General features: G+C 61.4%; 2 protein-coding genes across 9 annotated transcripts in view; one reads left to right on the top strand and one right to left on the bottom strand.

Moving 5' to 3' along the window:
* The window catches only part of Arhgef16 (Rho guanine nucleotide exchange factor 16), a 22511-nt gene extending 3604 nt beyond the window's left edge, over window positions 1–18907 (top strand). For 5 of the 8 annotated variants that reach the window (XM_010627789.3, XM_010627790.3, XM_010627792.2 and 2 more), the window contains 14 exons: window positions 4142–4733; window positions 6469–6514; window positions 7139–7308; window positions 8533–8589; window positions 8928–9088; window positions 10145–10297; window positions 10378–10507; window positions 10889–10963; window positions 11279–11371; window positions 11973–12121; window positions 12365–12553; window positions 13065–13138; window positions 13283–13384; window positions 13467–15156. In XM_010627789.3, coding sequence (XP_010626091.1) covers window positions 4149–4733; window positions 6469–6514; window positions 7139–7308; window positions 8533–8589; window positions 8928–9088; window positions 10145–10297; window positions 10378–10507; window positions 10889–10963; window positions 11279–11371; window positions 11973–12121; window positions 12365–12553; window positions 13065–13138; window positions 13283–13384; window positions 13467–13606 — 2124 coding nt within the window. In that variant the 5' untranslated portion in view covers window positions 4142–4148 and the 3' untranslated portion in view covers window positions 13607–15156. The other 3 variants (XM_010627793.3, XM_010627794.3, XM_033767297.1) reach the window with 3 other exon arrangements.
* A 688-nt stretch (window positions 18908–19595) lies between these two features.
* The window catches only part of Megf6 (multiple EGF like domains 6), a 76086-nt gene continuing 70717 nt past the window's right edge, over window positions 19596–24964 (bottom strand). Inside the window, exons 27-37 of the mRNA XM_033767295.1 lie at window positions 24794–24922; window positions 24581–24712; window positions 24370–24498; window positions 23742–23870; window positions 22974–23102; window positions 22756–22884; window positions 22257–22385; window positions 22061–22189; window positions 21837–21965; window positions 20780–20827; window positions 19596–20560 (exon numbers count right to left, since the gene is read on the bottom strand). Coding sequence (XP_033623186.1) covers window positions 20499–20560; window positions 20780–20827; window positions 21837–21965; window positions 22061–22189; window positions 22257–22385; window positions 22756–22884; window positions 22974–23102; window positions 23742–23870; window positions 24370–24498; window positions 24581–24712; window positions 24794–24922 — 1274 coding nt within the window. The 3' untranslated portion in view covers window positions 19596–20498. The remainder of the gene's footprint in view (window positions 20561–20779; window positions 20828–21836; window positions 21966–22060; window positions 22190–22256; window positions 22386–22755; window positions 22885–22973; window positions 23103–23741; window positions 23871–24369; window positions 24499–24580; window positions 24713–24793; window positions 24923–24964) is intronic.

The raw sequence follows: 24964 nt of genomic DNA, 5'->3' as shown, positions 1-24964 counted from the left end.
AAAAAAAAAAAAAGTGTGTGCCATAACCAGGGCCACCCTCCAGCATGATGCTTCCTCCTAAACAAGCCGATCTGAGGCAGACATGCAAGCAGACCCCATGGCACTGAGGCAGAGGAGGAATGAATGTGTGCATGTAGGAGACAACTCCAGTGGCCAGCCAGCAGGGGAAACTCGTTTACGGGAAAATGGCATCCTTGTCTCCTAGGCCAAGGGAAGATATTGCATCCATAAAACAAGAACAGGGTACTGCAAACCAAGAGTAACAGGAGGGCATGAGAGAGCTCTTTGTAGGGCCTGAAAATGACAAGAAGAGTTTAGTGGAAAGACTGGAAGATGAAGGAGAGGGACTATCCCAAAAGGACAGCAGAGGGACAGGAAAAATGGGAGAGAAAGGTAAGAAATCAGGAGGAAATGTCAGAGGTTGCATCACTCATTCATGGGTGTTTCTGACAGAGAACAGAATGGGAGAAATCACCTAATGAGTGCTAAGCCACACTCAGACCGGAAAGCCAGGAGCAAGCAGAGACAAAGCCCCACCAGGCACATAGCTCAGTGACCCTGCCCAGGGTGGGGGCAGAACCCAAGAGGAGTTGGTGGTCCGGTGCCTCCCACGGCATGGCCAACAGGCCAGGCTGCTTCCGGAGTCTGGCAGAAAGTCTCCACCAGCACATCAGCACCCAGACTGGTGACCAGGCAAGGGAGAGGTGGAGAAAACATCCAGGCCATCAAAAATTTGCCTCCCAAGCTGGCTGCTTCTGCGGCCAGCTCTGAAGTGCCTTTCAGAGCTGCTGGGAGGAGGCTGAGCCCTCTGAACATCCCTGGAAGTTGGTGAAGTGAGGAGCCAGATCACTGGGCCAGGAAAGCGGGGAAGGAGGCCTGGCATCCTGGAACAAGGCCTGCAGAACCCCACCGGGCCATCCCAGAAGTGTGTGCAGCACCCTGGAGCCCAGCACAGGCAGAGATACTGGACACAGGAAGACTTAACAGGGGAGGGAATCATTAACAGAGGCGGGCTGGCTCCTGTGGCCATCGAGCACTGTGGGCCAAGTCCTTGGTGGGGAGACAGTGGGGTTACCGCAGTGATAGCCTCCAGGGTCAAGCCAGCACAGGGGATACCTGATAGTCCAGCCTCTCTCTGGGTGCCGCATGGGGTTCCCAGCCACACATGTGCATGTGGGTCTCTAACAGACCTAACAAGTGGATGTAGTGGGGCATGCGTAGACCACCCCTCCCAGGAGCCCAGCGGCAGTGCCCACACCCCTCGGAACCTCTCCTCTGGAGGCCCCGTCCCAGGCAGGAGGTGCCCCAGGCCTATGGGTGTGGCTGGCAATGGAGGTCACGCCCCGGCAATGGCTCACCCAACAGGTTCCCCTTTGGGCACCTTCAGGACTTTGCCCCTGCCAGAGATGTCGCTGCCCTCTGGGGCCATGGCGCCTGTGCCTGCCAGGTCCCAGACACTGACTCAGAGGAGGCTGGCGGACATGGCTTGCTGGGGGTGGCACCATTGCCCCTGGGGGCCGCTGCTCCTGGTAACCAGGCAGAATGCCCCAGGGTGAACAGGCTGAGAGGGCTGCTCAGGGGTGCCGTGCTCCCCCGCCCTACCCTGGGGTGCCAGCTTCTTGGTGTGCATACAGTCTGCTGTCCAAGTGAATCCAGTTTCTCTCCAGCCCTGGGTAAGTGAGGACAGGGTAAGGCGGGTGTGTGGCCTAGGGCAGCCAGGCCTGGCCCACATCACTGTCACCCGCAGCAGACTGACAGATACAGCCCGGCCTGGGGGAGGCCTGTGGCCTGTGAATCGGAATGTCCTCAGGAATGTGTCTTCAGGAATGTGCCTCCCCTGGGGGGTGTCAGCCCCACACAAGGGCCTCCTGGGATGGTGTTACAGAGGTCAGGGTCCTGGATGAGCTCTGTGGCCGGCTCTGCCATCCCTGGGCTCCTGGACGGACACCAGCACCAGGCCTGGCAAGCCCACCTGGTGGCTCTTCAGGTAACCCTAACACCAGAGATCTGGCTGCCACTGCTGTGGGTCCTCGGAGCTTTTTGAAGGTGATGGAGCTGTGTTAGGATTGAAACTGATGACTGTGGAGTTTATTAACTGTGTTTTTGAGCTTGAATCTTACCTGTGATTAATTTTTAAAAGACTCTTTTATAACTTGGTCTTTCTCATATGTCAGTGTATTTGTAGGTTACTGGATTTTGTTTTTAGGGAGTTGGGTATTAATTTCTTCCCTTTCTTGGTGAAGTCGGCTCAGCTCTGGTGCTGTTCAATAGATTGAATAGGTCTTCAGATTCAGGTCTGCAGCAGAATGCTGTAGTTAGCACAGTTATTGTTTGTAATCAGATTGTAAGCATGGATTTGTGTTTGTACCTGAGTCTTTGGATTTCCACATTTGGTTACGTAGACTTCGGGGTCCTGCTTGGCTTCAGTCATGTGCTTGTACTTTTATGTGACTACATCACTATGGTCTATTTGGGTTTGTGGTTCAATTTAGAACTGTGTTAAATGGATGTTTTGCGTTTGACTTCTTTTTCCATCAGCCTGAAGTGAACTGTTTAATCTTTGAACTCTGGGATCTCGGGGGGAGGTGTGAGTAAACTTCCCAGACCCATGGAGAAAATGGCAAGGCACATTGTAGCCCCAGCCTAAGGCCAGCAGGTCTCCCTACTGAGAAACAGGCCCCTCCGAGGTTCTGGTCACTTTGTTGCGTCCAAGGGACTGGGCAGGTGCAAGGCTGCTAGGGAGATGGCTTGCTTCCAAAGTAAGGAAAGGAGTCACTTTTCTCCATGGACGTTGGAGCCTCCTGAGGTCCCCTCTGGTCTGCAGCTCAGCCCAGCCTCTGTCACTGCCCTGTGACCCTGTGGGAGCCTGGGAGCTCTTCGCAGCACCCATGGGGGCAGGCTGTGCTCTCCAGTGCCAGTTTACAGAGCTGGGAGTTGGGATGAGAACATTGGGTCTACAGGTCCCTGACAAGCGTGGGGATGCAGCCCAGCTGGGTGTGCACGCACATCACTCCTGAGTGCCTCCAGGGAGACGCTGTCCTGGCTCTCGGCCCCAGCTGGAGCTTCGTTGGCATGTGCTGCGGCCACGCAACAGGACAGGGCACCGGCGCATCACATACCAAGCCCAGTGTCTGCCTGTGGGGACACGAGTCCCTTCCAACTGCATCTCTTCTCCTGGCAGAGCTAGGCTTGGGTTGCTGACCCCAGGGGACGGAAGTGGCAGCTGTGCTGGAAGGAGGAAGGTGGCGGTGTTGGGACTGTACTGGGGCAGTGTCTCTGCAGGGCTGCAGGACAGCAGATAGGACACCAGCTGTCAGGGCACAGGGCCACGGGTGCCAGTGCCAGTATGGAGCTCTGGCCTTGCGCCAGGGAGGGCATCCTGGGGCTGTGGCTTGGGCTGGAGCACAGCCAACACCTGTGCCCCCAGCATCCCTCATAGCCATGCAGCACTTGGGGTCTGGGCTCAGGCTGGTGCTCGTAGGGCTGACCCAGGTCAGCAGCCCCACTCCAAGTTAGAAATTGGAAAGTGCGAGCGTGTTCCCTGCCCTGGGGAGGTTTCATGGCCATAGGAGAAGGAGCTGGTGGGCCTGGGTTCACATCTGGTTCTGTGTCACCCCACACTGTGTCCCTGGCCAGTCCCCGGCCTCTGCCAGCCTGTGCCTCCTGGGAATGATGGTCAGGGGCATGTTGAAAGAGGCAGGGCTGTGGTCCCTGCCATATCATCTGATGCCAGAGGCCAGAAAGGCCCCAGATCAGCAAGAGGAAGTGGTTCCAGGAGGCATCTGGGCCGCAGTGAGGGGCTGAACCAGGGTCCCAGGACCTTAAGAAGAAGCTGGGTGACTTCCAAGGTCCAGCCCAACCCCTGGCTGCTCCCACCCAGCTCTCTGAGCTCAGAGTCCTGCACCTTCCCTGGCCCTAGCAGGGACCAGACTTCATCCTCAGATGAGCCGAGAACAGGTGCCGGCCGTCTCTGGCCATCCCAGGGAGGCCCTCAGTGACCAGGGCCGTGCTTGTCACATCCTGGAATCTGTACCAGGCCCCATCTGTTTTTTGGCATGTATTTGGGCGCAGTGGGTGCAGGCCTGGAGGGCCCTGGCAGGAGCCCCAGTGCACCCGTCCCCCACCTCTGTCCTCCCCTCAGGCCCAGCATGTCCCAGCGGCACTCGGACAGCTCCTTGGAGGAGAGGCTGCTAGAATACCGCTTCCACTCAGAGCTGCAACTGGATGCCAACGGCAACCCTTCGTCCAAGCTCCCCATTGTCCGGGGCTCCCTGCAGTCCAGGACCAATGCTGCCTTCGAGCCAGAGGCCCTGGCGCCGCCACAGCCACCCTCAGAGGACCAGGAGCCGCGGGCCATCGTCCTGAGCACACAGAGCCCCGCGGCCCTCAAGATGGGCACCCAGCAGCTCATCCCCAGGAGCCTGGCTGTGGCCAGCAAAGCCAAGACCCCGACCCGCCACCAGAGCTTCGGGGCGGCTGTGCTCAGCAAGGAGGCTGCGCGGCGGGACCCCCAGCTCCTCTCGTCGCCCAGCTTCTCCTTGGACGACATGGACATGGACTTGGGCCCTGGAGGGACACTAAAGCGAAACCTGCGGACCCAGTCTTACCGGGCGGCCATGAAGGGGCTGGGGTCTCCCCGCAGCAAGGGGGACTCCAGCCAGCTCAGCCCCAAACTCCAGGCGCTGGCTGAGGAGCCCAGCCAGCCTGCCACCCAGTGCCCAACCAAAAACAAGGTAGGGTCTTTGCCCGGCCAGGCTGGGACCCAGGGCCCCCGCTCATAGGTGGGGAGGGGTCTCACCCACTGTTCCCTGCGCTCTGCCTCGGCAGCTGCTATTTGCTAGTCTGACTGCAGTGTGGCAGGACAGGCCGGCACCAGTAGCACCCCCACCCAGTGAAGCCCCTCTGTGAGCCTGACAGCCCACCTCTCTGATGACACCTCAGAGCTCAAGACAGGGACCCAGGCGCCTGCTATGTGTACCCCAGAGAAGGCCGCCATTCCCTGTGCGCTTCCCTGCCTGCCTCAGTGGCTCCGGGGCTGGGTGCGCAGTTCGCCCTTCTCTGCTCAGGTCACTGTGGCTCACGGGGACAGTGCCCCTCGCCATCTGAGTCACTGTCCCCCACACTGGGCGACAGACGTTTGCTGTGGGCACCAGGCCATGCTCTGTTTGCTCTGATTCCTGATCGCCTGTCCCATCCGGTCCTGTCCGGTCCTGTGCAATCTCCTCCTGTCCCGTCCAGCCGGACAATCCCCACTGGAGAAGCCTGGGGAACCTGGGCTTCTCCCCACCTATGGCAAGCATGCCACAGCAGGCTGTTTGTATCATTGAAATCTCTAAAAGGTTTGCCATCATGGACTGGGGATTCTGTGTGGGTGTCCCTGCCTGGGGGCCTGAGGATACAGGTGGGGCCTTGCAGCTGTGTGGCGCCCAAGTTCCTGAGCTTCCCTGAGCTCTGCTTCCTGCCACCACGATACACTCAACAGAACACAGCCAGGGCAGAGCCAGGCAGGGAATTTGGAAAGGGTGTGCTGGTTCTGGCACTGCCACCCCAGCCTCATTTCCTGGCCTCCCAGCATGGAGAGGTGTGACCGCTGCCAGGGTGACAGCCACCAGCATGCAGGGGCTGATGGTGATGGAGGCAGGGCCCCTGCCCCCAGGGTCAGCACTGCCCTGGACCACAGCTCCTGCCATGGCTGCCCAGGTGGCCCAGACCCCAGAACCTGGCTGGGCCGGTGTGGCCCTGAGGCACTGTGCCCCCAGGGTCCTCCTTTCCTAAGGGCTCACAACAGGCCCCAAGCTGGGTGCCAAGCTGAGCCCAGTGGGCACAGCCCCACCCTCAGAGAGCTCCAGGGCAGAGGGGTACAGAGCTGGAGGTAGGGTGAAAGCGGAACCAGGAAGGAGGAGGGTGGGGAGGGAGCAGGGCTAGGAGTCCACACCTTCCTAGCTAGTGGGAGTTTTCAGGCCCCAACTGGTTCTGAGAACTGGCCCTGCCTTCCTGGAACCAGCACACCTGCATGGCTCCTGCATCCCAGCCAAGAAGGGGGCTTCCCAGACCTCTGCCCATCCCCTCTTTCAGCTTCTGGGGCCCTGACCAGTGCCGGGGCCAGACAGTAACCAGCGCAGCCTTGCTCTTCCTGCCACCCCAAGGGGCCCTGGGGATGCCACAGGCCCCACCCTACCGCTACCCCTTGGCCCTCTGCCAAGCTCACTGCCACCTCACCTCCCCCAAGCCCATTCATAACTCCTGGAGCCCTGTGCTCCCTTCTCCTGCCCACCTCATGTCCACCCCAGCCCTATTTCCCACCACCCCAACTGTCCTGGCCTCTGCTCGGTGCCCTGGGGCCATGGTGAGGTTTACTGGGCACCTGTGTGTGCAAGCAAAGCCCCAGGCATGGACCCCCCAGTGATACTCACTGCAGACCCACACCCTGCCAGCCCCCATGACTGATGTTTCATCTCCTTTGTGCAGAGGACGCTGGGCCGGAAGCGTGCACACAAGGGCTCCTTCAAGGACGGTGAGAGGCTGGGCCTTTGGATGGGGTTTGGGTGGTGGCTCAGGATAGAGGAAGGGCTCCTTGGGGTCCTCCAGTTGATCTGACCATGTGGGTCCAACTCAAGTCCAATCAGCTCCCTGGACTCCCATGTAGCCCAAGGGTAGGGGACACAGAGCCCCCATTCGGGGGCCGTGGCCAGATCAGGGCCCAGGCCCAGAGTGGGTAGACGGCCACTCTGCACTGTGTGGAGTCTTCCAGGCCCAGGAGCTGGGATCAGACTTCTCTGTCCTAATTTGGGGGGGCACTGTGTCCAGGAGAGGGGTGGGGGGACTCTAGGTGTCAGGGCGAGGTCGGTGGTAGCCGCTGGCACATGGGCAGGCTCATGGGGCACCCGTGGCCCGGCCCCCTCTGCTGCAGGCACCACTGCACACGGGGCTCTGGTTCATCAGTTATCCTGGCCTGGAGGTGCCACATTCTTCTCTGCTGCTGCTGCTGGCCCTAAACAGCTGCGGGGGCCCCCAGCCAGTGGGCAGCCTGCCTGGGCCCTGCACAGCTTGATGTTCTCGGGGGTCCTGGGGGGCCTTGGGGAGGGTTTGGCCCCCTCTGAGCCCCCCAGCAGACAGGTGCCTCTGCTCCTCTCTCCAGACCCTGGATTCTACCAGGAGATCCGGGAGCGGGGCCTGAACACCAGCCACGAGTCTGATGATGACATGCTCGATGAACCCCCTGGCCCTGAAGGGACCCGGAGGGTGGACACCTCCATCGTGGTCAAGAGCTACCGGCCCGTCCAGGTCATCTGGAGCCAACTCCCTGAGGTAGGCCAGGAGGGGCGACCTTCCCAGCCCAAGGTGATCTCATTTTTTCAGGGAGGCAGGGCTGTTTTCTGGGCACCCCCGTGTGCACTGGGCTGCCTTTTCCCTGTGGGGCTGGATGGGCACTGTCGGTGACACTGGGAGGGGAACACAGTGAGGGACGTGCTTGCTATCACCATGCGTGTGATGGCATCTCTGCCCTCACTGAGCTGCTGGGTGCTCCCCAGGGAAACCCTGGGAGAAAGGCCTGGGGTCTGAGTGAGGCAGCTGCAGGGTTGTGAGCTGGGCCAGGCCTTGGCTCCTGCACCAAGCTGTGTGCCAGGGCCAGGCTTTTATCGCTCCTATGCCTGACAGCATGGCACCCCTGCCCTACAGGTGGGACCCAGTGGAGAGCAGTTGGGCTGTGGCCCTACAGCCTGGTGTGCAGCTGCTAGGGCACACATGTGACCCTGTGCCCAGAGGGTTGTGGGGTGGCAGGCAGCTGGCAGGGTGGACCTGGTGTCCCCTTTGTCTCCCTACAGTGGGGCGCCTTGTCTGCCACCCCAGGGGCATGAGGGGCCCCTGTGCTATGCGGACCATCGGAAGGCAGGGAGGCCCAGTGAACCACCCAGAGGGAGAATCCAGAACATGGGTTTATCCCATGCTCGAGGGTGGGGCCTGGCACACTGCACCCCAGCAAGGCTGCCAGATACTCAGACCCAGCCCCCCAGGCCTGAGACAAAGGCCTGAGGCCCCACCTGTGGCCTTCCACCCAGCCCAGCCAAGTGGGGAGGAGGGCATGGGGCAGCAGCAGGTGCCATGGCAGTGTAGCCTGCCCAGCCTGTCAGAAGGAGGTGTGCCCCGACTCGGGGGAGTCGTGCCCCAGCCAACGCAGCCATGGCCACAGCCAGAGGGGTGGGGAACGTGGGCAGTGTCCCCTCAGGGATCTGCACTGTCACCTTCCCTGGTGGGTTTGAACCATGCCCTGACCCCTGCACTGCCGCCCCTCTCCCACCCACCCACGGCAGATTTTTGGGACAAGAGCCACCCCTGCCTGGCCTGACTGTCAGATGCCCCCACTCTTTGTTGGCCCCCCAGGCGGCTCCCAGAGAGGAAGGTGGTACTGTGCCCACACCCTTCCTTCTAGGGCTTGTCTGTCCCCGCGTTGGCTCTGGTCCAGAAGGATGGAAGTGGGACTTTGGTTCCCCTTCCGCAATGTGGGATGTGACTGGGCCTGTGCCTCCCCAGGTGGTAGAGTCTGGCGTCCTGGAAAAGCTGTGCACCGAGGAGCGCAAGAGGCAGGAGGTGAGGCCGTGGCGATGCCACCACTCGTACCCCCATGGCCTCCTCCCTGCATGCCTTCCCCAGGACCGGGCAGCATCTGAGCCCCTCCTGTCCCCACCTGGGCCCAGGGATGGCAGCCTTGAGGGACCCACCACTTCCTCAGACTGCACTTCCTGCAGCTCCACAGGGAAGCCACAGCAAAGCTAGGAGTGTGGGCTACTGGCCAGGGCGGCCACCCGGGCTCGAGCTGGCCATGTCCCATCTGACCCTGCCTGTCGGGCCATCCCCACTGTTCGAGCATGTTACGGCATGCACACAGCCAGCCCCCTCCAGCACAGGCTCACTGGCTGCCCCCACAGGCCATCTTCGAGATCCTCACGTCCGAGTTCTCCTACCTGCACAGCCTGGGCGTCCTGGTGGCTGAGTTCCTGCAGTCCCGGGAGCTGCGGACCTCCATGACGCAGATGGAGCATCACCACCTCTTCTCCAACATCCAGGACGTGCTGGCTGCCAGTCGGAGGTGAGCCATAAGGAGCCCACCGCGGGATGGGCCTGTGCTTCTCGGCAGGCTGCCCTGGAGTTCCTCGTCCTGGCTGGCCAGGTGACACTGCTGGCAAAGCCCCTGTTTGCGTCCGTGCTGGGACAGCCAGAGCAGCTGGCTGGGAGGAGGGAGGTGACAGCCTCAAATGGGCTCTGGAGGCACCAGGAGCCGGACCTGGGGACAGGTTGGGCACTGGATGGAAGGTATCCTGGACCTCGGTGGTCACCACAGGGTTGGTCATAGAGAGCTGTGTAATGCAGGCGTGTGGAGGGAGGGCCTGGGACACGGGCAGTGGTGCTCAGGGTACTCCCCACCAGAGGCAGCCCACCTTGCAGCTGGGTTGGGCTCTGCAGCGTCGCTGTTGAGGAGCAGGAGGGGCTGGGCATGCAGGTGTGGGCCTTGGGTGTGTGTCTGTCTGTGCCTGTGTGTGTTGAATTCCCAGAAAGGCACAGCACCCCAGGAGATCCAGAGCCTCCCTGGCCTGGAGCCTCAACCTCATTATTGACCCTAGGGCTGGTGTGGGGCCCCTGGTGGCCTGCTGGGGTTGGTCAGAGGATTCAGTTGTGTGGTACCCACTGGGCCCTCAGCAGTGGAGGCTGCTGGCTCCTTCCTGTCAGAATCAGCCAGCCTGGCCGAGCCCCACCCAGACTCTGCTGCCTGTGGGCCCCCAGAATTCCAGGGAAGAGCCACCTGATGTAGGCCTGTGCCTGGAGATGGGCAGCACTCCCTTATCCCTCAGGGCTCAGGTGCAGCCTCTCCATGCCGAGGTGGCTGGCCCTTATGCCTCTGTCCTCAAGCTTATTCCTGGGGCAGGAACAGGATTTGGTGTTTGGAGGGAGCATAAGGAGCAGGTAAGAAACCTGGGGTGTCTCTGGGAGGGCTATGGTACAGGTGCACTGCCCGTCACCTGCGGCCCATCCGGTGTGGGACCTGACCTGTTGGCTGCTACCAGTTTAGCTCGGTCCCTGCAGCATGTGCATGTATGTGTGCGTGTGCGTCTGCATAGACACATCTGTGCGTCACATGTGCACCCAGGTTCTTCGAGGCCCTGGAGCAGCGGCACCAGGCACAGGTGTGTGTGGAGGACATCAGTGACATCCTGGAGGAGCACGCGGAAAGACACTTTCACCCCTACGTGGTCTACTGCTCCAACGAGGTCTACCAGCAGCGCACGCTGCAGAGGCTGATGTGAGTGGCCCTGCTTGCCATTGGCTCCCTGTAGCTGCCAGGCCCCACACAGCTGGACACAGCCACACCCTGTCCCGCAGGAACAGCAACGCCGCCTTCCGCGAGGCCCTGCGGGACATTGAGAAGCGGCCAGCATGCGGGGGGCTGCCCATGATCTCCTTCCTGATCCTGCCCATGCAGCGGGTGACCAGGCTGCCCCTCCTCACCGATGTGAGTTCTAGGGTCCCGGGTGTGGCCACCACCCCCAGGATGGGCAGCCACCTGCGACCTCCTCCAGGCCATGTGTCCCCCTCATGCCATGTGCCACTCAGTTCTGTGGATAGTTCCCGGGTCTTCACTGCCCACTCCCCAGCTGGAAGGAGGCAGCCACAGAAGGGAAGGGGCGGGGCTGCGCCAGCTCCTGTTCCCGCCTGGTTGGCCTAGCCCCTGGGTGTGCAGAGGCTGTCTGGGGGCCATGTGCACAGTGGCCCAGCAGGAACTATCTGGGGACCTCGGCCACCCTCCCCCCCCCGGGCCTGGAATTTTGGGGTCCCCTGCTCCATGCAGGCCTCCAGCAGGGGACTTGGCCCCTCACAGCTGCTGTCTCCTCAGACCCTCTGCCTCAAGTCCCAGGGCCACCCCGAAAGGTACAAGGCCGCCAGCCAAGCCCTGAAGGCCATCAGCAAGGTGAGGTGGGGTCAGGGTGGGGAGGCAGGGTCAGTAGGGAAAGGGATGCCCAGCTCTTCTTGCCCCAGGTTTCTCCCCGAGTTGTTCCTCCTGCCCTGTCCCAGCTTCTGCACCACCCCACCCCATGGCATAGACAGTAGCATAGGAATGGGGAAAATGAGGCCTGGAACCAGTGGTACCCTTGCACAATCAGTGCACCCATGGCAAGGCTGGGACCAAGAGGTCAGACATTGGGGGCAGCCAGGGGCACAGGGAGCAGGGCCACCCCACACCTCATGCCTTAACCCTGCCCATGGTGCTGCTCTGGCCCTGCAGCTGGTGAGGCAGTGTAACGAGGGGGCACACACCATGGAGCGTACGGAGCAGATGTACACGCTGCACACACAGCTGGACTTCAGCAAGGTCAAGGTGGGTGCCTGTGCCCGCCAACACCCCCAGCTGTCCCGGAGGTCGTATCACCCTGCAGGCCTGAGGATGAGACCCTAGGTGCCTTCCCTGGGTGGCTGTGCCTTTGGTCCCTCCCTGCCTTGGTTTCCCCTGTGGGAGAAGCCTCCTCACACACTGCTGTGCCCCAGGCTGATGGTGGACAGGCTGAGGTATGGGGAGGGCCAGCAGGGCTGGCAGGCTGGGTGGGGGTTCAGGGGCCCTGGCTGGGTGATGCCAGGGCTCAGAGCTGGCGGCTGGCAGCTGGAGTCATGGAGCATGCAAGGGGCGCAGGTGGGTACAGCTCAACCGCCAGCCCAGCAGTAGGGCTCTGCCCTCCCTCTCGCCCAGTGCCGACTCCTCTCCACCAACTCAGGGCCTGGCTCTGGGTAGGGGTGTTCTGCCTTTGGTCGGGGCTCAGGACTCTGGCCAACTGAACTTTTGCTGAAGGCCCAGACAGGACTCCCTTGGTGTTCTCCATCCCCAATGGCAGCCACCATTCAGCCAGTTGGGCCCGGGAGACATCGCCACCATCCCTGCCTACCCGCTCCCCGGGCCCTTGTCCACCTGCCCTCTCTGTCTGCAGTCCTTCCCGCTGATCTCTGCCTCCCGCTGGCTGCTGAAGCGAGGGGAGCTCTTCCTGGAGGAAGCTGGGCTTTTTAAGAAAATCGCCAGCCGGCCCACCTGTTACCTGTTCCTGTTCAATGATGTCCTGATCATCACCAAGAAGAAGAGGTGGGCACAAGTGGCCAGCCTCGGGCAGGGGTGCTAGAAGCCGGGAGGGATGGGGAGCAGCCCTGAGCCCCCGCCTGCAGCCGTTGCACATGCAACACAGTGGCTGCATGGCTCCTGCTGGCAGCCCGGGCTCCCTCAGGCCACGGGGACCAGGGAGTGCGAAGCCTCTGTCTCCAGGCACCAGGCCAGGGATGAGCTCTTGGGAGCATGGAGGGGAAGCCTTCTTACCCCTGTGCCCCACAGCGAGGACAGCTACGCAGTGCAGGACTACAGCCAGCTGGACCACATCCAGGTCCAGAAGCTGGAGCCCTCGGAGCCATCTCTGTCTGGGGGTGGCAGCCGCAGCTCCTCCGTGCCCCACCCCTTCCGGGTGACCCTGCTGCGGAACAGTGAGGCCCGCCAGGAACAGGTCCTGCTGTCCTCCGACTCTGCGTAAGAGGGAGGGACCCCAGGTGGGCGGCAGGGCCACACAGCACAGGCTCAGGGAGGGCGGTGGGTGCACCTCCGTCTGTGTCTGGGGCCAAGCCCTGTAAAAGCAGCCTGTCCCCGTGGTGCTTGTGTTCCTACAGGGGACACGGAGTACCTTGTGAATAGCGAGAGGGCGGGAGGGAGGGAGGAAAGGGGGAAAACAGGCACGGGCAGGTGTAGGGAGTTTGGCGGAGAAACCTCATTACCAACCAGGTGCAAGTTAGTTCACCCTGAGGAGGAAGTGAAGCTGTGGGCTCTAGGAGGGTGCTCTGCAGGGGCACAGCCATGCAAAGTTCCTGCGGCAGGGGCCATGGGGCAGCAAGGTGCACGGCAAGGGCTGGAGCACAGGTGCAGGGATGGTGAAGCGGGTTGGGCCAGGTGGGGCACAACAAGAAGAACAGGTACTGGCCCCGGTGGGGCTCTTGGACCCCATGAAAGAGAGGAAGAGGCCTTTCTCATGCTCTCTGGCTCCCAGGAGTGACCGAGCCCGGTGGATCACAGCGCTCACCTACAAGGAGAAGCAGTGGCAGGACCGCACCAACAAAGGAGGTGAGTGTGGTTGCCAGCCCGGGGTGTGTATGTCTGCCTGTGGCCTTGCAACCTGCTCTGGCCTGGGAGGCCTGCCCTGGGCCCGCACAGCTCTGTCCTGCTGTGGCCCACCCAGCCCTCCCCTCACATACCGCCTCTCCCCAGAATTGCCCCAGGTGGAGGTCACCAAGGCCTACATCGCCAAGCAGGCGGATGAGCTCACACTGCAACAGGCCGATGTGGTGCTGGTCAGGGCAGAGGAGGATGGTGAGTGCATGGGCACTGGGGTCCCAGGAGTAGCCCTCAGGGCCTGGGTGTGGCCCGCCTCTCATGGCCCTGGGCTCTGCAGGCTGGCTGCACGGAGAGCGGCTCCGAGATGGCGAGATGGGCTGGTTCCCCGAGGACGTGGCCCGCCGCATCACTAGCCCCGTGGCCGTGGAGGGCAACGTGCGCAGGATGGAGAGGCTGCGCGTGGAGACCAATGTGTAGCGGCAGCAGTTTAAGCCAGCATGGCAGGCACAGCCCTGCTGGTCCAGAGAGTGCAGGAGGAGGAGCACCTACCCTCTGGGAGGGTCCTGGGGCTCTGCTCCCGGCCACCCCACCTCGCCGGGCACCCACAGGCAGCTGCACGAAGCTGGTGGGGACTAGAGACCATGGCAGCCATCCCTGGGACAGTTCAGTGGGGTCTCCCCATGAACTTCCTGCCCCAAGGTGTCGAGAAGGGCCCTCAAGTCCCCAGTAGTGCACACGTTCTGATCTGGGCCACAGGAGGGAGGGGAAGGGACACGCAGGCCAGCAGGGCCACTCGATGTTGAGCTTTTAAGCAACATTAAAGTATTTCTTTAAAATTTGGTTTACCACAGAAAATCTGAGCCCAGGCAAGGCCACAGCCACGTGTGCCCATGAAGTCTCCATGGTGCCACAGGCTGGGACTGGCCCCTGCCTGGCTGCTCGGTGCTTTGCCTTGGCCCACCAGCCAGAGCACTGTGGGCAAAGCCCTGCCTGAGCCACAGCCTGCAAGGCTCCTCTGGGTCACCCTGGAGGTGGCCTCTGTCCCTCCTGCTTCCCCCTCCCAGTAAGGACCAGGGGGACAGGTCTCCACCCCAGGTGGCCTCTGCTGGCCTCCCCAGCTGCCTGTGTGGAGGACCTTGGCCCTTCTTACCTTGATAGTGCTATGGGGGCCCCAAATACATGCTGAAGAATCTGCCCTGGTCCTGGCCCGGCTTCTGAGAATTAGGGGCCTCTTCCCAGGCACAAGCCCCTGGGGCCAGTGCTGAGGTGGTGGGGTGGGCCGGGACCAGGTCTCGCAGGGGCACTGCACCAGCAGGGCCGCTCCTCCCCATCAGCACAAGGGCCATGTGTGGTGCAGCTGGGGCAGGGGTCTGGCCAGTGGCTGCCTCAGAAGGGGCAGAGCCAGCACTCAGGCACAGTCTGGAGTGGGGTGACTGGAGATGGGGCCCAGCCCCTCTGACATGTCCATGGACAGTGGAGCCTTGCTCTCCCCTCTGTGAGCTAGGCTAATCCCCGCTCTTCCCAGGACAATGGGCAGGGCTGCGTTTGATGAGTGTGGTGCACATGTGCTCACGTGCTCCCGTGCCTGTGTCTGGCCGGCAGTGGCCCTGGCATACACCAGCTGGCCTGTTGCTGCCTGCTTCTCAGCCCTGCATGGACGGCCAGGGTCCAAGAGGGGCAGGGTCGTCCAGGAAGGCAGCCCAGCCCCGACCTGGTGCACAGCAGTGAATGCTGTCCCAGCGGTGCCTAGCTGTCCCCAAAGCCTCACGCAATCTGAGGTGGGCTTCTTCAGAGGAGGCCGGGTCTAGAGCGTGTGATCGATTCATGGTGCAGTGCTAGGATCAGGTGTGGTTTGATTGGTTTGCCAGCACCCTAATCCCAACAGCCTGAATACAGTAAAAGGGACAGAAAAAGGCATGTTATGCCCCTTGCTCTCTTGTTGCTTTCATGTCCTCCACCACCATAACCGTTTCCCCTCTGCCCTGCCACTGCCTTGGAGCCAGCTGACCATGGACTGAAACCTCTACACACGGTGAGCTGAATAAACCTCTCTTCCCTTAGCTCTGGGTGCTGGGTATTTTGTCTCAGTAGTGACAGAAAAGTAACAGACAGCTGCAGAGTGCGCTTGGGGAGCCGTGAAGCTGGGGACCTGACAACCCATCCTCACCTGTCACCTGGGGCAGGTAGCGCCTCAGCCTCAAGCAGTTAGCATGGAGCATGGGCAGCAGGGCCAACGGAGAGGCTGCTGGAGGCCACCTGGGCAGACCAGGCACTGGTCGCCAGGGACAGCCCTGAGCGGGCAGTGTCCCCTGCCTGACCCACTGGGGCCCTCCCACCTCCCCAGCTGGGGCGTCCTGCAGTGAGCACATCTCATCTCAGAGGTGCCTCCAGTCTCCATCTGTCCTCTGTGGCCACTGGGGGGCACTTTTCTGCCCCCCACAATAATGGGTTTGCAGCGATGAAGGGGAGGATCCTGCTGCCCCTGTGTGGTTAGACCAGGCTCAGCAAGGCCGTCCAGCTGCGTGACTGGGGCAAGTCCTTGACTGTAAGGACCCTCTTGCTGCAGATAGGAAAACTGAGGCTCAAAGACACTCTACCCATGGTTGGGGTTCGTGGGCTTGCAGGAGCCCATAGAGGCCTCCAATGATATCAGCCAAAGCCAGCGAAGCCAAGCCCTGGGCAGAGCCGGTGGGACCACTGAGGTGCCTGCGGGGCAAAGGCGTGAGGGACTGCAGGAAGGCTTCCCCGGGACACCCGGGAACCTGAGCATCAGCCAGAGCAGCTAGACGGGCTGGGGGCCTTCATCTCTGCAAGCTGAGTACCCAGCCTCGAGTGGTCACTGCCCACCCCACCTTCCACAGAGGCAGCAGCAAGAGGTGCGGGTCAGGGAGCAGTGACGAAGGGCTGGGGTGGCTGGGCAGGGCCAAGGGCTGGTCCTTCAACCTGGGGCTTCGTGGCCACTCCCTGGCCTCGCCCACCCATCCACACCCATGAAGCCATGTCCCTGGGGGTGGGTGTTGCCAAAGGAGCGCTCACAGAGCCTCCTCCTTACTCCTCCCACTCAGCCTGGCTCTGGGATAGCACTGTTCTGCCCATCTGCACTGCCACACAGTGGTGTCTCTCAAGCATCCCCTGTTGGCCAAGAGTGGCACTGCTGGCCAGCCTTTGGGTACCAATGCACAGGAGCCTGGCTGGGGCTGTTCCCCTGGGGCCCCAGCATCCCGGCGCCTCTCCTAGAGCCCACTGGCTGCAGCTTTTGCCCTGTGGGGATAACGCCATACATCATGGCCCCCTCCTGCAGATCTCTGATCCTAGCAAGTCTCCACCCCACCCTTGGCCATTCCAAGGCCTCCTTCTAAGGTCTTTAAAAATCCTTTTGAAGAGTGAAAAGACAGGAATCCCTTTGCCAGTCTCATTCCCAGGTGGGTACGGTTTCCTGACGAGTGTGCGTGGTGTCTCAAACTGTTGTCTAGCTGGTTACAGCTGAGGTTTTTGCCATCTTTATATGTGCTGTATGATTTAGGTGGTTTTACCCCCAGTCTACACATGCCAGGCTCCTGCCACATCTTCACACCACCAGCTTGTTCCTCCTGACAGTGTTGCTGGGGCCACCAATCTCTGCCGGGTGAGGAGGTGACATGACAGTGCAGCTTCCAAACCTAGGTCCAGGTTCGGGGTGCCCAACAGAGCCACAGCCACTGCCTCTGTGGCCCCCAGAACAGCAGCAGGAAGGAGGCAGGAGCCAGGGATGGTCTCAGATGGCAGGGGTGGGACAGCCCTTTGCTCATAATCACCGTCAGCAAGGTTCCCTGTGCCCAGTCACCCAAACACCCAGCCCCAAACAGGCGCTGAACTGCAGTGAACGCTTCCTGCTTCCGGAGTCGCTCCTCCCCCAGCACGCAGGCACATCCTGTGCTCCTGTTACTTCCCAACACCTCTATTTGGACAGCTCACGGTTCACCTAGGATTTCTGCATGCTTGTGAAGGGGGTGCGGGTGGCTTTTCCATCCCCTGGTTTGAGAACTGTTTATGGTGGCCCCATGAAACGAAGTGAGCTGCTTTAGTTTGAAGTTTCTGGATCAAGAGGCATCCGGTAAGTTCGCGGTGTCCCCGAGGGCTGGCAAGACGCTGAGTGACTGGGTGCTGGGGTCGGTGGGGCTGGGCAGAGCAGGTAGACTTGTCACTCCTGGCTGAATTCACTTGAGTTAATACCGTAGTTCTGGCATATTTTTTTTTTATCTTCACTTACACCTATCCTGGCATTTTGTTTCCCCCCAAATTTACCCATCTTCTTTTCAAAGTCATTGGTACATAGTTGCTTATAGTCCTTGTTTTTAATATTGCATCTGTAATTGATTTTTTTCCACTTTATGTTTTTAAATATCATCAGTCAACTAGCTTAGTCTTCAAAGAACGAAATTTTGGTTTTCTCCAATGTTCTAGGGCTGGGGGTGCAGTTTGCCTCATAGCTGCAAGGGCCTAGGTTTCATCCCAGTACCACAAAGAAAAAGTTCATTTTCAACCTTCCTGAGTATACAGTTTACTCACCTAACTATAAATGTGCACATACCAAATGTGCAAATGTTATGGACACAGCATGTGTATTTAAGTTTATTCAGGTTGTGTTATTACTACTGCTTACTCAACCAGTTGGTTTTTGTAGAGCATGAGAACCCCCAGCTGTAATGTATTGATTTCTACCATGAGACCTTCAGTGCTGGGAGTCGGGAGCCCGTCCGGTGTGTGTGTAAATGTGCTCAGTCGTGATGCTCTCACCGTGCAGTACTCCAGTTGCTACCCCAGCTCTCCTTTGGACCTGTTTCTGCCCTTCAGCTGGATCTTCACTGCTCTGGTTCTAATGCACTGCGGGGCCCTCCCTGTAACCAATCACATTAGGGGCTCTAGCCTGTTTCTCCATGTGTTTTACGGCCCTGACTTCCTGCCTTCCATGGTCAGACCCAGATTCCCAGGCCTACACACACCATGGCTCCCAGCGTTCCCACCCCGCCGCCCACCTCAGCACCTCTGCACGCTGCTGTCTTTCACCCAGGACCAGTGACTCCCACTTTCAGCTGCCCCGTCCACTCCCTCACAGTGAGGTCCAGGTGCCCTTGTGGAATAACAGGAATGTTTCGCTTTCATGATCATTAAGGTGCATGGGAAATGTGGTGAATGATGTCTCACAGCTCCCTCCCAGGCCCCTTGCTCTTGTTGCTAAGGAACATTCCCTAGGCCAATTTCAGATGAGACCAGGGGTGGTGGAGAGAGACCTCAGATCACACATGGATGTTTATACACATTGTGACATGTGAGCTGGGCATAAAATTCAGGTTTCAAAATTCTTGGGCATCTTGAGGCCAAATCATCATCATTTTTTGGCTTTCTCCCATCATCCAGGCATGGTGGTGCATGTCTGAAAACCCAGCCTGTGGGAGGCTGAGGCAGGAGGATCACTGCAAGTTCAAGGCCAGCCTGGGCTACATAGAGAGACTCTATCTCAAAAAATAAAATAAAATAGAGCCTCCCATCAGTCTGACCCCTTCCTCTTCCTCCTCTGGCATTTCAGAATTCCTCTGCCACTCTTTGCAGATATTCCTCGTTGAACGACCTACCTGTTCGATGACTGCTCACTCACAACTCGTCTTTTTTTGCTACAGTCTATACATCGTGTTGACAGAGCCTCAACGTCTTCTGTGTACAGCAACTTTGTTTGATTTTTTCTGACTACTGCGCAGTACAGGCCTGGAGTTCTTTTTCCGTCACACACTACAGGGATGCATGTAAGTTTCGGCGAACAACAGCGAAGTCATCAGGCCGGGGCTTCCTCTGACCATGTCTCTGTTCTGACTGTTGTAAGGTGCACGCTGTGTGAACTTCTCAGTTAGTGAGCACTTCGTCTCTGACCTGGTCACAGGGCCAGAGCTCAGTCCTCAGACGAGGACTGCCTGTCCTGAACGCTAGCCTCAGTGGCTTTGTTTCTCTCTGCCCTTGGCGATTTGCTTCCTGTCAGTGGTGTCCTGACTGGGGTCCCATGGAGCTCCCATGGGAGGATGCTGACGTTTCCTCATCCACTCTGATTAGCCTTTCTCTGTGAGCCTTGCGTGGCTCCTGGGACGGTGTCCTTAGCAGCAGTCCCAGCCCCTGGCCGCTCACCCAGGGGTCGCCCCCTTTGCACTCCAGGATCCCAGGTGCCTCGCTCCTGTGTCCCTCGGTCATCTCTGGCCCTCTGCTCCCTTGGAAGGCTCCATGCAGGGGTCTGCAGACTTGGCTCCCACTGCTGCAGGGGCTCTGTATCTGTTCGGGGTGACTGGAACCTTGCTGGAACCCTCTTCCCTTTGCACTACAGGCTGCTGTACCCCGGGGCATCAGCCACCTTGGCTGGGGTTGGAGGGGAGGGGGGACCACAGCCCAGACCTCAGGGACACCTTCTCCAGGTCTCAGGACAGTGTCCTCTGCCACTGTCAGGGTCCCCACTCTCCACCAGCAGACCCACGATCCAGAGATGCGCCCATGATACACCCCAATAGCTCCATGGCCTCCCGTAACCCCTGCAAGGCTGGCTGGAGCTGGGGCTGGGTGGGGAGCTTGCCCTCTGCCCTGCTCACAGCCTGGCCCCTCCCTCCCAGCTGTGCTTCACGGCCATGGGCCCCAGCACCAGCCAGCTGTGTTCTGCATTCAGCAATCCCCTGTAGGTGCCTGGAGACCAGGAGATATCCTGGCACTGCCATGGCTCCTGTCTTGCCCCCCTGGTGAGGGCAGATTCCTGTCCAAAAGCCCCCATGCCCACCGGCCGGGGAGGAGCCCATAGAGTCCACAAAAACAGCACAGACACAGCCACGAGGAAGCTGCCTGCTCCTTTAACCCACGGCACCACACAGACCCTGCACCACCTGCCAAGACTCCTGAGCCTGGTTGACCTGGCCTGGGCTTCCTCAGGAGGGACTGCCTCCAGCTGACCTGGGCTGCAGCGGCACTGCCCATAAATACATTTACATAAATACGGCCAGGCTCACCTCCAGCCAGACAGGCAGCCAGCTGCAGCAGTCCAGACCTAGCACCAGGAGGGCCAGCCCACCCCACCCTGCCCCACCCCTTCCGGTCCCAATCCAGTGCCAGGTAGAGCGGGCTTCCTCAGCACAGCCCAAGGGGCACCACTGCCTGGGCCAGTCCACTCCCAAGGTTCCTCCCAGCAACAGGGTCCTGGCAGCCCAAGAGGCCACACAGCTGTCCACAGGGGCCCATGGCTGTCCACTTCGCTCCAGGGAGGGCTGGGCCTGGGGTCCCGGTCACATGTGTCCTCAGCTGTCACCACAGGCCTGGCTCCCTCGGTGGCACCTGGTGGTCCAGCATCCATGCTGGGGCTCCTGAGTTAGTGCTTGGTTTCCCTCCTGCTGAGCCAGGGTACTGGGCTGTTGGAGGCTGGCTGTGATCCTGAGGCCCAGGAAAGAAGGGTCCAGCAGGGTGATCAGCCATGGGATGCCTCCCCTGCCCTTCAGCATCAAGCCCCATAGGGACAGCCACCACCCCTTCCTCCCCAGCGTGTCCAGCCCCATGCCTGAGGTTCAGGGCAATAAGACATCCAGCACCATAGAGGGCCTCCCTTGACTTGCCCCTCCCAGCAAGTCCGTGGGGCTTTCACCAGCCTCTTACCTGTGCCCTGGGCTGGGGATAAGCTCGCGGGGACCCGAGGGGGCCCACCTGCAGGGGACAGAGCAGCTGTGTTGGAAGCAAGGCCTGACCCCACTGGCGGCTGCAGGCACCAGGTTTAGGGCTGGATGGGGTGGAGCCCAGGCCTTTGGACACCCCTAAGCCCCTCTGCCCATTGGCCCAGCTTCAGAGCACCCAAGCAGTCAAGGCTTCGCCCCCCCCCACACCGCTGCCCCTAGGGTGCGCTATCACACCTGGCCACCGGGTGCCGCTGTGAACAACGTAATGCGCCCAAGTTCCGCCCAGCTGGCTTTGGCCTCTCCCCTTGGTCCCACCTGGCTGAGGGCTCCACCCCCACCTCCACCCTGTTTAGGGCTCTTCACAGTTTGCAAGCAAGTGTGTCTTGGGGGTGCTCAAAACAACGCCCAAACATACGATATCCGGCTCACATGGGCTGGAATCCCGGCTACACTAGCCGGCACAGCCTCTGGGCTGATTCCCTCTGCTGTCCTCCCATCCCACTGGGCCTGCAGAGCCGCCCTGGGGAAACCCTGAGGACTGCACTGGCCAGAGTGGGGCGGGCAGTTCAAGCCCCACTGCAGCTGGGGGCTCCTAGCAACGCCCCAGGGGCTCATGACACCTCCCCACCCACCAGCACACACTCCTAGGACACACACTGGCGCACACAGGTGAACCACTCACAGGCACACATGTGGGCGGGCGGGCAAGGAGGGTCCCCAGCTGCCCACACTGGGGTCACCCAGTGCTGCCCATGGCCTGGGTTTGTCTTTGGGCTCCCGCTGTGGTGTGCAGCCCACCTGGGCAGCTGCGTGGGCTGAACCCCGCCTTGTCAGTGGCATCAGGGCCCCTGTCCTAGGGGGAGCTGCTGGGTGGCTCACACCCTTCTGGAAGCCGTGTGGACGCTGGGTCCTGGGCAGGGAGGGCCAGTTCTCTGGCTGGCCCAGTTCAGCCCACCCAGTGGTGTTGGGGGCAATGGATGGGCCCTCGGCGGGGTTGTGGGCACTGTGTTCCCGCCCCTCTCCAGGAGGGCCTCACTCACCCTCCTGGCACGTGGGCCCCATGTAGCCGTCCACACAGTGGCACTGCCCACTGATGGGGTTGCAGTCAGCTCCACCTCCACAGTCACAGCGCAGGGCACAGCCCGGCCCAAAGTGGCTCCCTCTGCAGGCTGCAGGGTGGGAGGTGGGGAGCTGTTCTACTCCAGGGCTGGGTGGTGAGGGGTGGGAGCAGCCCCCTTGGGCCCCTAGGGGATGTCGCACTCACTCAGGTCACACATGGCTCCCATGTGCCCCGGTGGGCAGAGGCAGAGGCCACTGGTGGGGTCACAGGGCAACCCTTCACCGCAGTCACAGCGCTGGCGGCAGCCTTCTCCAAAGGATCCCGGCTCACACCCTGGTGGGGCAGTAGTCTCAGCATCCCCCAATCTGCCCGGGCTGGCAGGGCAGTGCAAGACACTCACCATTCTCACAGAGCTGTCCACGGAGGCCCGCAGGACAGAGGCACTGGCCACCGATGGGGTCACAGGGGGCTCCCCCTTGGCACTCACAGGCCTGCTCGCAGCCCATGCCGTGGAAGCCAGGAGGACAGGCTGCGGGGGGGGCCTGGTTAGAGCTGCCAAGGGCAACAGGCAGCAGGACCCTCAGTCTGCCCAGGGTGAGCAAAGGATGACAACTTGGGGATTGAGAGAAGCCCCTTGTGCTGCCCCCCTTGACCCCAGATTGTGGGTCCCATCATGGCCCCCTGGGGCTTCCAGGGAAAAAAGGGGACATCTGGTGCATGACAGGCTCCAGGGTTTCCCACGTGACACCATGTGGGGGCCTCTGGCCTTGGAGTCCCCACCTTGAGGAGGAGTCACCCCTTCTTGGGGGGCCCCTGTGAGCCAGGACTGGGAAAGTGGCCATGGCTGTGGTGGAGTCGGGGCCCACAGGGGAAGGGGCAGGACACAGCCCACAACTCACGGTGCTCGCAGGCCGGGCCGTAGAACCCTGGGCCGCAGCGGCAAGCGCCCGTGGTGGGCTCGCAGGTGCCATTGTTGTGACATGGGCACTCTAGGTGGCAGGCGGCACCATAGCGCCCTGGGGGACAGGCTGGGGAGGGCACAGGGAAGTTGGCCTTGAGCACTGCCCACCCAGCACTCCCCTGCCTGCCTGGCACACAGCACGCTGCAGCCACTCACCCAGCTCACAGTGTGGCCCTGTCCAGCCCAGGCCACAGGAGCAGCTGCCAGTGGCAGCGTGGCACAGGCCTCCGTTCCTGCAGGTGCACTGGTGCTTGCAGCCCATGCCGAACCGGCCTGGGGCACAGCCTGCAGGCAGAAGATGGGCACTGCTTGGGGCTGAGACCAGGACTGGATACCCTTGGTGGTCACAGCTCTGCACCCTGATTTCATCTAGCAGACACTCCCGAGTATCCCAGAGCCACCTGGCAATACTTGAGGCCAGGGCCTCAAGGTCACGTGAAGCTGCCCAGCCTGCGCAGAGGGGTTGGGAAGCTTTCTGAGGGGGTGGCACCCTGTACAGCACCCGTAGATGGGAGCCAGGCCCCACCCGGCCTGAGCAGTGGCATGGTTGGCTGTGGATGTGGAGTTGGGCCCGGTGGCCCCTTGTGTAACCTGACGCACCCCTGACAATGGCTGGTGTCCTTCCTGGATGTGGTACAGGACTAGGCTGTGCCTGACTCTTGGCCACACAGGCTCCAGAGGCCGAGGCGGTGCTTCAGGTGCTTGGAATGGGCTCAAGGAGGACTGAGGTCACCAGGCAGGGGCAGGGTGTGGCAGGACAGTCTCTCCACCCTACCAGAGAGCGATGTCCACGCAGCCCAGGTCCCCTGGGGAACCCACAGTGGTCGTGGTGTGGACGTGCCCCCTGGGAACGGTTCTTCCTGTCACTGAGTGACGTCGGCACAGCATCCACACACCCCACCCGGCACCCTGGCAGCCACTCACCGTACTCACAGTGGACGCCAGTTCTCCCGGGAGGGCAGGCACAAGTGCCGGTCACAGGGTCACAGGCTGCCCCCTGTCCACATCTGCACACGCGGGCACAGTTGGGGCCATAGCGGCCCTGTGGACAGGCTGCAGGGAGGGGACAGGATGGGCAGTCCCCATGCCCACACGGGCACAGTGTGGGCCATAGCGGCCCTGTGGACAGGCTGCAGGGAGGGGACAGGATGGGCTGGGCCGGGCAGAGGACCCATGTCTGCCCCGGTAAGGTGGAGCATCCAGTTCCGGCCCTTCTCCCTCCACCTGCTCCCTGGGCCTGCACAGAGGATGGGCTGCCCCGGTAAGGTGGAGCATCCAGTTCCGGCCCTTCTCCCTCCACCTGCTCCCTGGGCCTGCTTTGCGGGGAACCCCCACCCCCACCCGAGCTCTGCAGCCCAGAAGGGGAGGCCCACAGGGTTCAGGACAAAGGACACAGCCAGGGACAGGACAGGCACAGCATGGGGGCTCAGGTCACACTGACCCAGGGACCTGTCCCTCCCTGCTTAGCTCCAGGCCCAGCAAGAGGGTGACAGAGGGCCAGGGAGGAGCAGGCAGGGCAGGAGGAGGAGCCCACAGGCCGCCCACCACTCACAGAGGCTGCAGTCAGGCCCAAGGAAGCCGGTGGGGCAGTGGCAGGCCCCTGTAGCCACATCACAGGAGCCCCCATTGAGGCACCGGCACAGCTGCTCACAGCCTGGCCCATAGCGCCCCAGCGGGCATCCTGTGGGGAGAGGGCCACTTGTCTGTGCCCTGCTTCCCACCCCCATAGCCTTCTGGGTGCTGGAGGCTGGGGCAGCACTCACGTTGCAGGCAAGCAGAGCCCTGGTAGCCGGCAGCACAGGTGCAGGTCCCCGTGGCTGGGTGGCAGACCCAGTTCTGGCCAGGACACTGGCACAGCTGCCCACAGCCCTCTCCAAAGGTGCCAGGAGGGCAGGCTGGATTGGGGAGGGTGGTCAGGCCCGGGCCAGCCTTGGGGATGGATAGCACCCCATCTCCAGCTGGCCCCTAACACCTACCCTGCTCACAGCCCAGCCCAGTGAGGCCCGGCGGACAGTGGCACTCCCCAGTGACGTGGTGACAGGAGGCCCCTGGCGGGCAGAGGCAGCGCCGGGCACAGGCATCTCCAAACCAACCACGCTGGCAGGCTGTGGGGATGAGGGCCATAGCCGTGGGGGGGGTGCCAGGGG

This window comes from Fukomys damarensis, unplaced genomic scaffold (assembly GCF_012274545.1).
Source record: "Fukomys damarensis isolate Sample0158 unplaced genomic scaffold, DMR_v1.0_HiC HiC_scaffold_23, whole genome shotgun sequence".
Lineage (NCBI taxonomy): Eukaryota > Metazoa > Chordata > Mammalia > Rodentia > Bathyergidae > Fukomys > Fukomys damarensis.
The sequence above is the reverse complement of the archived record's forward strand: the minus strand, read 5'-3'. Positions and strand labels throughout refer to the sequence as shown.